The 13395-nt window shown below is 46.6% G+C and overlaps 1 protein-coding gene across 1 annotated transcript in view; it reads left to right on the top strand.

The window, feature by feature from the left end:
• Positions 1 to 13395, top strand: part of SHROOM3 (shroom family member 3) — a 150294-nt gene that overhangs the window by 117346 nt on the left and 19553 nt on the right. The window contains exon 4 of the mRNA XM_074154614.1: positions 10510 to 10641. Within this exon, the coding sequence (XP_074010715.1) occupies positions 10510 to 10641 (132 nt within the window). The remainder of the gene's footprint in view (positions 1 to 10509; positions 10642 to 13395) is intronic.

Raw genomic sequence — 13395 nt, 5'->3', positions numbered from 1 at the left:
AGCCGCTGTTCTTGGAGAGTGGCTGGCAAACTCCGCTTTGCTCTTGTGGGAGTGAGGGCAACAGTAATGCTGGAGCAGAGCAGCATGAATGCCCAGCATCTGCGGCATCAGGTGGTGAAGGAGGTCCAGGACAGTTTCTTAACCTCACTCCCACCTTTTCCCAAGGCTTTCTTGCACTCAGCATGGTGCCAGGGAAATGAAGTCACCTTTTGGGCTTTGAGTCAAGCATCAGCATTGCTGGATGTTGGTAGCATTTACATAGGGCTGGGTGTAAAGTAGTTACCGCTTTGGCTGCCAATATGCCTGAGCGTAAGTCACTGAGAAGGAGTCCAGGAAGAGGTGTCCTTTCTCCTCAAACCTTATCAGTGGTGGTAAAGGTCATCAGAGATGCAGGACCAAAATATCTCCACAGAAGCGATGTAAGCCTGCTGCGGTTTCCCAGCTTTAGGTGCCTGGCTTTCCAAAACTGCCTAGCTTCTTGTGAGTTTGTGAGTTTCAGTGGGAGTTTGGCATTCATGACAACCCTGTTAAGTGCCTGTCTTCATTTTTAAATTATTGTCTTCAGAAGTCAGCTTCCTGAATTGCTCTGGATCAGCAAGTGTTGTGGCAGAGCCTGATTTCCTTCCTTTGTCCATGCAGTTTAGGACCAAATCCTACAGCATTTATTCAGGCAAAGCTTTTGCTGGCCTCAAAAGAGCCTCTTAGATCATTGAGATGGTAATCTGAATGACCTCATAGATTTTTGTGTCTCAGTCTTCTGAGATTTGCACTATCAAGTCAAAGCAGTGACTTTTATTGGCAACATTGCATCCAGGCCAGACCTTGACTTATTTGAAGTCCAAAAGCTGCACTGATTTCCTATAGCTGGAGGAAATGTGGCTCGGTGCCTGTTAGTGAGCAGCTGAGAAGGGAATGCGACACGTGAAGTCACGTTCTGATCTTATCAGCAAGGATGCACTTCTGGAGCAAACCCGCTGACCTTAGTGGAGTTGCTCCAGCTTTTAGCCACTGCAAACAGTTATGGATGCTGACCCTGGGGGGCCGCGAAAGCAGGAGAAAGGGCTCAGCTCTTCACCAGTGTTCATGTGTGCAGCCTCACCAAATTTGTATTGCTTTCCTCCAGATGAGGATTTGCACCATAAATTACCTGTCTCTCAGATGGAGCAGATTTTAGAGCCTGAAATCTCTCCTCAAGCTAGTTTTATCAGGGAGAGATTTTTCTCTGACTGGAGTGTGGGCCATTCCTGAGGTATGTGACCCACAGCAAATTTGGGAAAGGAGCTCCCATAATACCCACCACCTTCCTATAGCAATGAGTTATTCAGCATATGCCCTCTGTAAATCCCACTTGCCTGTCGATCTAGTAGCAGATCCTCACAGAAGCTCCAAAGTTTAGTGTTTCACTTGGATTAATTTGTCTTTGGATGCAGAGCCAATGTTTTGCTTTACTTTTCCGGCAGTGTCAGAGGCTGTGTATCCATATCTCGGTTTAACTCGGGCTGAAGCTTTGGTTAGAAACAGGAAGTTACTTTAATGTATAAGAATTTGAGTGTGGGAGGGTATTTCAGACTCAGCGGGCTTTGCTTTGGCTCTAGCGCCGGGTGCAATTCCCCTGCTTATTTACTCTCCACAGACTCACCCTGGCTGATGAAGGCGACGGGCTGTCAGCAGTCTCGATCGGTTTCTGAAACTGGGGGTGATGAATGAATGTCCTCAGTCAAAGGGGAAATCCAGAGCTCAGGACCGGTTAGTTGAGCATCTATGGAAAGGAGCAGCGCAGCACCAGCCTGCAGTTACCTTCCTGAGTGTACGCTCAATGATTGCTCACTGAAGCTTGCCTCATTTCTTCCGCTGTGCAAAATAAGCAAGACCAGGGTGGTATTGCCAGCTGGTGCAGCCCCGTTACTACAGCTCTACCCATCAGCAAAGGGCAATCTGAGATGAGGAGGAGGGAAGAATTAGTTCTAGAAATCCGGATGCAGGGGTGTCTTTCACCAAAAAAATGTTCATTACCAAAGTGATTTAAAGTTTCCCTGAGGGAGAGGATAGGTTCATTAGCCGTTTTGTGGCTTGAATTGTGTTAGATCACTGCAGATTTGCTATTTCACTCACCCCACTGGTGTAAGTCCCAGTGATATACTCAAGGACGGCCACCTATCCCACTCGGTCCCTGCAGGAACAGTGGGAAAGTGAATTCCCAGCTAGGAGTAAATCACGACTTCATCTGATTAGATTCCCCTTGGTACCCTTTGCCTTTTTTTTTCCTTGCAGTACCTCAGCAAGCAGTTTGTTTGTGAACAGATACACACACACACACACACAAATATATATATATGTATATATACATTCAGCACATGCACCTAAAGGACCTTCTTCTCTCCCATTTATCATTTCTACATTCACACTTTGGTGCTGAGTTTATTAGTGTTACCTGTGATTTGTAGCCCTGTAACTCTGAGGAGAACCCAGCTACTGTCTGAAACGCTTGCCCTGAAAATCCCCTTGGTTACCTGCCGTGACTCATTGTCCAGTTTGCGTTTGGATAATCAGGCTCACAGGGCAGCGTTTCTGCTGCCAGCCACTGAGTTCCTCCTAAGCACTGAACGAGACTAGGAAAACACATTCCTTCCATTGTTTCTAAGTTTCTCCTGTTGCAAGTTGCTGTGTGTTTGATATCAGAGTGCAAAAGAATCTAAGCTATGCTTGTTTTTCTGTCTTTTTAACTAATTTACTGACTGGAGAAGAATGAGGAAAAATTATTTGAATTAAGCCCGTTGGGCCAATTCATCAATATGGACAAATCAATGCAGCTCTGTGACTTCTGCAAAGCCATGGGCAGGGGAAGCCACTGTAGGGTCTGGATGCTGAGATTTTCTGCCCTGCTCTGAGAGATGAATGCCTGGAGAAGACAGCAAATAATAAGGTCCTTCTCAAAGACTGTAAGCTAGTCATCTGTCTCTTTTCCATGTCTGTTCTTTTTCCCTCTTTTTCCAGCAAAGGAAACAGAGTAAAACTGTAGCAAGTAGAGGAAAGTTGCAAGTAGAGGGTCTTTAATCCCATGCTCACCAGCTCCCCATTCTAATCTATGCATGCTCCAAGTAGCAGGCAGGAACCTGTCTTGGTTTCTACATGTCTAAGCCGCAGTCCTGTGTGAATGGCACAGATGGACTATTCTGGTGGCAAGTACTTTCTCGAAACAGAAATCTGAAATACTTTTTATTTTGCAGTTTAGATCATACTTATCATGTTGCTTGGTAATGCTTTCTTTAAAAAAGAAAGCTGTGAGAAGATCCCAGTAGTCTTTGAATTCAGTAATCAACAAGAATGAAGCTTGTATACATCACCTCTCACACTAATAACCAAAGCCTGCTGTTCCTATTCAAGTCTGTTGTCTGGTTAGTGTCAGGGAGTGTCAGTGGGACCCTTTCTTTGTGTAGGGCAAAGTCCTCAATTTAAATATTGCCTGTCAGATATATGCTTGGGCAAAGGGAAAATGAAGCAGCAGCGCTCAGTCCAGTTCCTAGCACTGCACTCTGCGGTAGGGCTGTTTGGGTGATTTTATGTAAGTCACTTCACCTCTCGAGGCCTTTGTTTCCTTTTCTGGAAAATGGATAAATGCCTCTTTCTTGGATAAGACAAGCTGGGGGTTACCAAAGAAATGTGATAACGCAGAGGTGTGATGTGCAAGACCAATAATCATTAATTACAATGTTTGACTGTTCCTGAGTTCAACTAAGGAGCGACCGTTGCTCACAGCTGCCATCACCTCTGAGCGATCCCAGCATTTCCTTCTGCAGCCTGGGGCACAGAGCGTTTCTTTCAAGAAAAGCCATCTTTGGCCTCCTGCAAACTGGCAAATTTTGCTGCAGCACTTCACGCTTTCATGTATCTTCAACCATCAACACCTTGTCCCTTACCAGACACAGCATGATGAACACTGCGGTGCCCTTGGTCATTCCCAGGCACAAAATAATCTTTCTGCACCATTTTTTCTGCCTGCTTTTGGTACCAGGGAGAGAAGAAGAGGAAGAGAGACAGGCCATTTCCTTCTCAACATGTGCAGTTGAGAAGAACAGGAGAAAAATCTGTATGTACATCCACGTACGTGGTTGTCACCTCTGCCTTCATACAGGGCTTTTGTTTCCAGTGGTATGGCAGGGAGTTTTTCCCGAAGAGCTGGCGATGGTAATGGTAGGAAATCTGAGCAGAAGCCTCTGATTGTCTGCTTCCTCAACCCAGAGAGACTTCAGGGAGCTCGGTACCTGTCTCCCCATTCTGATGTGGCACTCAGGGCCTGGTCTGATGCAATCCAGACATCCCAAGTGATGCTCATCAAAGGGGAAAAACAAATAGCATCTGACACGTCAATTGGGAACAATACACACGCATGACATCTGCCTATGCCACTGGGAAAGGGGCTGGGGAGAAAATTGAGGCCAGACTGCTCTGGGGTAGAGTCCTGAACTCAGCTGGGGTATTTTTCTCAAGTTTTTTTCTTTTTTTGTTTTGTTTAAGACTGAGACTGCTAAAAAGTGTGAGATACTCTAAAGGGATTCCTGAAGTGGGGAGTTATCCTCTAGAAATTGCAGAGATTAACATGTTGTGTACTGGTATGAGAATATTCACACATTTCACCTACGTGTTCTGAAATGAGGGGGTTTTCAGTATGTTTTTAACTTAGGGAAAGTTTTAATCTGAGCATAAAGAGGGGTGGGGGGTGTAACTCTTCCTTTCCTCTATAGGTGAGGAGACGCTCTTGCCCAAGATCCATGACATGAGATACTATTTCATATACTTCAGGTCTTTCTAACGAGTTCTCTTTCATTTGAGCCAAAATAATGAAAGGGCAGAGTTCACTCCAGATCTCTCCTGCCCCAGAATTTACCAGAAGGGCTCTGTGAGCCTAAAAAGACAGATTCAGTGAAAGACACATCAGGCTGACGCCATTATGGTCGGACTTCTTTCTAATTGGCCTCGTCTGTTATGCTTATTTTTAGAACCATGACTGAACCTTAATTAAGAGCGACATTGCTTTGAGTAGATTGTGGCCTCGCTCTGTCGAAATCCTAATAGGCTTCAGAGTGCTTTAGTTTTTCCTTCATCTCCTGCTTAATAGCTAGGCATGGGGACTGCATCAGCACGTTAGGATGTCTGTAGAACCTACCCTTGCTATGCTAGTGCTCCTTTTAGATGTGGCCATCTTGGAGACTGGTCCACAGTGGTGAAAATTCAGATTGCTGTTTATGCTTTATGTTTATGCAGGTACATAATCACCCTGTGAGGTTACACATGAATCGCTGTGATCGGAGTCTCTCTGTGTAGAAAGAACCTACTGCACCATGCAGCGGAGTATGGCTCAGGACATACCTCTGCCACGTACTTTTTGTTACTTTAGAAATATCACTAGCTTGAAATGTTACCCACTGCGAGGATGGGCAGCTGCCTTCTTGGCTTTCTTGCTTGTGATTTAGTGCCTGGGATTGGATCTGAGAGACCCAAGCTTTGCATTTGTGTCCAAATCTTTCTTCTCTTCTATAGGAGGAAGGTCTCTGCTGCAGGGCCCCTGTCCCTTTCCATCTCCCCAGCTGAATGGGCCAGGCCATGGCTATGCCTTCCAGCTCCAGCAACCTCCCACACAGCCATCTGGGCCACATGGCTGCTGGGGAAAAGGACATCCACAGGGACTGCGGTTGTCTGCGATGGCACAGCGTGACCCTCTTGGCCTTAGGTCTCTTTTCTATTTCTTCCCATCTTTCTTGGTCACGTTAACGCTAGCAGCTGGTCAAAACCATCCCTGCAGGTCATGGAGAATGTGTCCTGGCGACTACTGCTCCTGCCTTGATCAGCAGATGGATTCTACTTCTTGGGGAGAGATGCTTTTCTTGAAAGGTTTTGCTGCCTTTATCTTCCGTGTTCTCTGTCTTTGCTGAGGAGGATTTTGAAGCTTCCTGGGACAGAGGAAAAATGAGCACAAGGTCAGTGGTAGAAGAATTGTTCACAAATGGTCTCTATTCAGTCGTCTTGGATGATGTGTTTGTCAGACATGAGACTGATGAAAACTTAACTCCCCGCAAGCCCTGTGGGTGTGTTGCAGTAGAAATAGATCAATTTACTGGGGCATAGATGACTCTGAGTTGCTGGTTGGTCAGCCACAACATCACCTCCCTGGCTTTGATTCATTAGCTTTCTGAAAGGCTGAGGTACGTACTGTTACTGTCTGCAAGGATAAAATTCAGTCTGTGTTTCCTAAGAGAACATGCTTTCCCTGTGAAATCCTTCTCTTCTAGCTTCAGCAGCTTGCTTTGATATTCTCATGCTTTGTCTAATCTGCACAGCAAGTACTTCCCATGATGTGTGCCCCAGGATCCTGCTCCGTGAAAGACCAGGATATGGCATGTGAAGGGAGGGAACTGCTTCCTTCCTGCTTCTCCTCCCAAGGTCCCGTAAATTGGGTGTAAGGATCCACCTGCAGTTGTTGCAACAGCAACGGTCGGTATTGCTGAGCTCCTTGACCTCAGCCAAAGCATGCTGCTGGCAACCTGGAGGCTGCTGTCGGAAACCTGGAGCGGAGGAGTCTGCAGGGGTTATTTGAGCACCTTTTTCTTTTCTTGCAAAGCTGCTCCACTTGGAGGTTTAGGAAAAGGGAAGCTTTTCTAGGCAAATGTATAAAAAATGAAAATGGCAATGTGAAGAAGCTGGGTTGTTTGCTTTGGTTAAAGTTGGGCTTTTTTACACAGAGGTATATGTGCGCTCTTGGAGGACACAAGGCTGGAGTACATTTGAATTGCAGGTTGTGCCTGTACTCTGGCATCTGGCAGGAACAGTATGTAAAGAACGTAAATTAGACCGAATACATTGCTCTGGGTGGTTTTAGTTTGTAACCTAGGGAAAAAGATAAATCAAACTTTCAGTTATACTGTGAAGAAAGCTTCAGATGGCTGTTCTATAGATGCTGATTCTTTTGTAGAGTTAATGCCAAGGTATCTTTAATAAGTTCCATTACTGTTTTGCATGCAAAGCATAAAAACAATCTACAGAGATTACAAAGAAGAACATGCTCAGCTCTTCCTAATAAGAGAGAGCTACAGAGCTATTAATGGTAAAGGGCCTCAGAATTGTCAGTATGGTCCTCGCAGCTCAGACTGCATCAAGCCTTTGCCAGACTGCGTTAGAGGAGACTGCTAATGTGCCGGTCACGTTTCTGTCTGAAAATGTTGTGACTAGTATAGCAACAAGGAGCACCCAGATAACAGCAGCTGGACAAGATTAAAGACTATTCTTTTCCCTTTGGTTTTCCAGTTTACGCTGTGAATTTGGCAGTATCTGGTATGTAATCAGTGCTACACCTGCCATGGAGCCTATTTAGATGCCAGCATTGCATCAAGGTCCACTGACTTCTTAGGGTATCTCAGCTCCAAGACATTTGTCATGATGCCAACCTGACCTGGATGCCCAAGTTATCTGATCACTGGAGGTGTCTGTGAGGAACCAGGAGTCTCTTTTCCAGGCTTGGCATTTACAACAGAGGGATCGTTTTCTCTATGATTTGAAGTGGAGAATTTTTTAGTAGTAAGATTGTCCAGACGCTTTCGCAAGTATGGTACAGGTACAGCCCTTGAGGAACTAGTATAAAGGATAAGGGGATGAGGTCATTTTGTTATTGTTGTTGTTGTTATTATTATTATTACAGTTCTGCATTTTGAAATCCTACAGCCTGCTGGAACAAAGTGTCAGCTTTTGCTCCTGGTTTTGTTCAAGGCAACTGAGCTACACCAAGTTTATACCAGCTAAAGATCTAATGATTTATTTGTCTTCACTCAAGTCAGGAATTAGCTGCTGCATTTGCAAGTTTTATCACTCAGCCAGTTTGTCTGGGATGAATCAGGATCTGATGTTGTAGGCTTTCCAAAAACAGTTCTGCCCCACTTGCCAAAAAGAGTTTAATCTTGCACTGGTTTTTATTGCTTCCTGGAAGTTGTGCTCTGCAATAAAGCAAGTATAACAAAAAGCTGTTGCAAAACTGGCAGATTAACCGTGCTCAGCTCCCCCTCCATCTGTAACGAGAAATAGCTGTTCTCCCATAGACACTGTGGTGCTCACTGTCATATTGCACTCCACTTCCAGTCCTTTTCCCTAATTAGACAATAATAATTATAAAGTAAGTTTAAGGAACTAGGGTGAAGCAAGATGCTATTTTCAGGTGTTACAAAAGGCTGAAGGTAGGAAATTCTTGGCATTCCCTGAACACCCACACACACGCACTGGCAGCATCAGCTGTACCTTTCTTTTACAACCTCCGAGCTCTGTCTCAAGGAGAGTCTTTTGATTGATTCAGTGGGGACTGGATCAGGCCCCCTGTTCTCTGCCTTTTGGTGCATGTGTGTGCACAGACACCCTCCATACTTCCATCCTGCCGCCGCCTCGGAGATCACCTGTGGGAGTCTGCAACATGAGCTGGAGATCATGTGTACCGCAGCGCTTCCTCTCTTGGCTTAGGCTCGGCTAAGATTTGGTTACCCTTAATCCACGTTTCCAGGATCAGGTAGGTGTGGAAACAATGCAAGGTTATCCTGCACTGAGCCAGTACGGCATGTTTTCTGACTTAAATTCGCAGCTTCACTGTCCACGTGTTGTATTATTATAAGGATATCGACCAAAAGGGTTTAAAATACCTGTGGCTCGGAAGACTGGCTACGCAGCTCCCTTGCAGCTTTTTATTGATCAAATCAAGGGTTACTGTGCTTTGCCTGTGATCGTTCAGCGTGCTTTCCCAAGCAAAAAAAAATAATGCTCGGCGTTTGTACTACTCAAAAGTACAAAGAGAGTCTTTAAATCTCTGCAACGGAAAAGGCAAGAATGTGGGTTATTCTTAATAAACAGTTTTGTCAACTTCCCATCCAGCAGTGTTCAGCTTCCTTGTTTCTCTGGGCAAGGAGCTTAACAAAAGAGCTCTGTTGTAAACACACCTACCCATCTACCCACGTAATGGTAAAACAGTGCTTGGTTCAGCTCACCGTCTGTAAACCTCCAGTTCAGCTTTTCTTGAGACAATCCTGTCATGCTGTTAAAAGGAAAAGAATGTCCCTTTTTCTTTCTTCTTTTAGCTGATGATGAGGGAATGACCTGTCCTTCTGAAATCTGTATGGAAAATCTACTGGTGAAATGGTTCTGCCTCTCACTTTCTGCCATGTTGTAAAACTTTTCCATGTCATAGAACATCAGCCAGTGCCAATGTTAACTTGTGCTACCTAGTGAAGGGTCTGATCCTTAGTGAAGGGTCTGATCCTTAGTGAAGGATCTGACCCTAACAATCAATTTTTACTCTATACGTTTTCCTGTATTGTTTCTTTTCACAATCCTAGGCAGTACTAGGACAGTCCTCTTTTGGTGTCTGGTTTGCATCTACAGAGGGCATGTAAATCTATTTACTGACTTGTTCAGGATGTGCTGTACTGTGAAATTTTCTGTAAGACAACGGCTTTAAAGATGCGTCATATCCTCCTCTTGCATTTATGCTTTATAGGTAGTCAAGGTTGTCCTGCAGGCTGTCACATTTGGGACTTTGGTGGTATACAGGTCCAGTGCTGCTCCTCTTTCTCACAGGAAGAGTTAGAAACTGTGGAGATGAGTGCTGGAGCAGGGGGAGAGATGCCCCATGGAAAGCAGAGGCAGGATTAAGGCTGGGGCGAAGGAGAGTCTGTGCAGCATGTTCAGGGTACTTGGTCGCTAATCCCCTGCTTTGTCTTTCCATTGCATCATTTTGTGCTCTAAATGCAGTTGTCGGTGCTTTTTTCTCCTAAGAGCTGATGGAGGTGCCTTCCTTAGAGTTGGTGACTTGAAGCAACCGAAGGCCAGCCCCGTGCCGTGGCTGGGGACGCACCCAGGCTCACATGCTGCAGGGGGACAGCTGGCCGGCTGCAAGGCCCTGGGGGATGTGAGGGACACACATTACTGGCACTTGGTTGTCACATCTCTTCCTGCATTTTTACCAGCACCAAGGAGAGATCAAAACAGCATTGTGTGGCCTTCCACCCCCTCGTGGTATTTGATTCCTTAGATGGCTTTGCCAGCCATCACTTTAAAATGAGAGGAACCTTTTGAGAAAAGCGCTTCTTCAGCATCCATAAGAATCACATGCAGCCGATCTGCTTGGTACGTCGCGTGGGAGTCCACAGGCAGCCCAGCCTGCAAACTGATCCCTGCAAAGGGGCCCCAGGCTGGTCGCCAAGGGGTAAGGCTTCTGGCTGGGAGGTAGAGGAGAAGGCCCCCGGCATTCGGTGATAACCCACTTGTCTGGCCATGCCTGTTGCCTTGCAAATGGGAGGGGAAGCATGTTGTGTGAATATCAGAAACGGTGGGTGATTACTGCTTGAGTTGCTTGGAAGAGACAAGAACATAGCAGTGAAAGAGAAGGGAGCACGAGCAATTCTAAATGTGGCTGTTGGTGTTACTTCACATTCATCTTCCTGGCCTGTTGCTGATGTGCAAAATCCTTCTGCTTTTACCTAGGCGGAGTGAAACTCCAGGCCGACCTCACTCCTGGCATTCAACCAAACTTGCGGAGAACCAACCCGATCCCAGCATGATGCAAATATCTCAGGGTACGCTTGGCACCCCTTGGCATCAGTCCTACCACTCCAGGTAAGCGCTGCACAGCTGTGGTCCTGTGCTGCCTGGGAGAGATGTAAAACAATGTACTACTATTTGCCCTGTCTTCACATATCTCCCGTGGGTGTAGAAATGAGGCTCTCAAGCTAGCATGCCACTGCAGTCCTATGTCCTCCTTGTTTCTAGCATCCTGATGGTTTCAGGGAGGTTCTGCCTCGTGCCCAAGGATGTGTCTTCACAGTACTGACTACAAGATCAGAGCCTAAATCTTGGAGCACAGGAGCGAAGGAAGGGGACAAAAGACGTGGTGGAAAAATGTTACCAGTCACCTCCATACAGCTGGACAGATTTACAAACAGCCATGGTTAGGATTAGAATTAGGAAGGGTTCTGTTCCTGTGTGGTTACCCAGGTAAAGTGGCTGTGTTTTCCTCCTTTAAGTGCTCTGTGAGGCGAGTAACAGCTAGGAAATTAATTGTTTTAAAAATTCCCCTTCCTACCATGATGGGAGCCCACTGTCAGGATATTAATGCAGCTTTCTGTGGATATGGATGGAGGAGCTGGAGTCCTGCTCTGCATCCTGTGGACTGCTTCCATGTAGGATGGTCGTTTCCACAGCAAAGGAAAAGAGATTCAAAGTCAAAATTAGCCTATTAAAAAAACAAGAAAGAAAAGGGTGTAGGTAGCAGGGCAACCGTGCCTGTGAGCATAACTGAGCTGCTCTCAGGAGTAGCCAACAGTAGTTCAGCACCAACGATACTCCCAGGGTGAGAAGTTCAGCAATGGATTTCGTGGTTTTGGCAATCACTTTCTGCAGAGGTCAGCTTTGTCATAACTGTATGTGCATGGCTGTTTCTCTGAGAAGTTAGTGCAGTGTTTCACCAGTCCCTAAAAGACCAAACTAGTAACCGTAGCACTCTTGAAAGAAGATGGTATGAGGCGTCTCTTGTTTTGGCCATGGACTGTGGCTGAGGCAGGTTGGAAGCAGTGATGTGGTCCCAGCAAGCTGGGACTGTTTCTGTGAGGCCACGTGGTGTGGTGAGTATGGGGATGAGACATGCCTGGGTCAGACATATCCCTCAGCTACCCTGAGCAGAACCCAAAAGGTTCTTGTTGGTAAGCCCTGGGGCAGCTTGAGGGGGCACAAGTTTGAATTCTGCCCTTGGAGGGTTTTCCTTGGAAAGGCAGAAGGGTTTCAGGAGCAGGAAACTCTCCTTATAGCCACGGAGATTTAAACATCATTTCTTCTACAGGCGAGACTGAACCTTGGCAGAGGGGAGGAAAAAGAAAACAGAGCGTTAAAAAAAGTGAGGAGATGGCTGCAGAAAAGATGTATATTCATCACTGGCCTTCAGCACAGATCAGGCTATAGCATATTCATTTCCCACTGAAGGGCTTTGCATCCCAGCCACAGCTCCGGGCAGAGCCTCTGGCAGTGTGGCTCTGTCTCCTGGGTGCTTGAAGAGGAGCACGGGGAACATCTAGTGGCCAGCTGGCCAGGGCTGCACAGGGCATTCGTTGCCAGGGAGATACTTATTTTAAACTAAAATTGAGTGATGCATTTAAATGAGTAAACCAGCTTTAATCTGAGATTTGCCATATCTCTTTCTGACTGTTTCTGCGTTTCTCTGCAGAGCTGCTGCTTTTTCGCCTCGCAGGCAGGCTTCCTTCTGCCTTTTCTTGGCCTTAGCAGCCTTCTCCCCCCATCTGTCCTTTGGGCTTGTGGGTGTTAATCCAGCAGGGTGGAAGTGAGTGCAGCTGGGATATGATCTGAAGGAAGCTTTGGGCTCTTCAGCAGACACTTGTTAGGGAGGGGGCTGTTAACAGCCACACCTGCTGCCTCGTGATTCCAAGGTGCACCCCCAGGTCCCCCGCAGCCTGGAGCAGGTTTGGTTTTGTTACCCCAGTGGAGCACAGCACACAGAAATGGAACTTGTCTTTCCCTCTGCCAGTTGAGACTGCAGCTTGAACCCTTGCAAACCCAGGCTCCTCTCTGTTCCTGCTTCCAGCTCTGAGCCTTGCCCTGCCACCCTTCACGTGGGACAGCAGTCTTTCCTTTACTGGTGCTTCCCTGTGGCTCTGCCAGGACGGCACATATAGCTGCACAGGGAACTAGAGAAAGCGATGTCTAAGGGAAGGGAGCTGGGAACAGAGGGAAGAAAAGGGAAATCCTCAGGCTACACTCCCCAATCATCAGTGTATTTGCTTGAATCTGGGAGGAGAGATTAGCCAGGGAAAACTCCACATAGATCTGTGATATCCCCATGTGAGGTGTAAAAAGAACTGTGGCTGGCACAGGAGGTCCCTTCCCACTGATAGAATATCCTTCTTTTTGAACACATCTCTGGTGGCCACAAGTCCTCTTTTGACACACATGTACCCGCACCTGCTGAGCTACGTGAGGAGGTGGCTGTGAAGACCTCCTGGGGCATCCTCAGACTGTTTCTGTTGTTGCAGGGGTGCAACATGCACTTGCCTCCATGCACAAACACATGCATCTCTTCTCTGTCTTGTCAGTTTAGTTTTCTCGCAGCAAACAAACTATCCTCGGGACAGCTGAATTTCCAGGAAGCCTGCCAGGGCATAGCCTTCGTCTCCATAAAAAGAAATGAAATGGGAAAAAAAGAAAGAGATTAGATTCCCCCCAGAACGCCTCTCGTGCTCCTCTCCTCCTCCTCGGTGGCGTCGGCACTCATTCAGCTTTCCAAGTGCTTTGGATGGGTTTGATAGGTGGGGTTGATCCTCCCAGGCTCCAGAGATGCACTGTCTTTCTGTGTGCATTTCCCTC

The sequence above is a fragment of the Numenius arquata genome, chromosome 10 (genome assembly GCF_964106895.1).
Source record: "Numenius arquata chromosome 10, bNumArq3.hap1.1, whole genome shotgun sequence".
NCBI lineage: Eukaryota > Metazoa > Chordata > Aves > Charadriiformes > Scolopacidae > Numenius > Numenius arquata.
The sequence above is the reverse complement of the archived record's forward strand: the minus strand, read 5'-3'. Positions and strand labels throughout refer to the sequence as shown.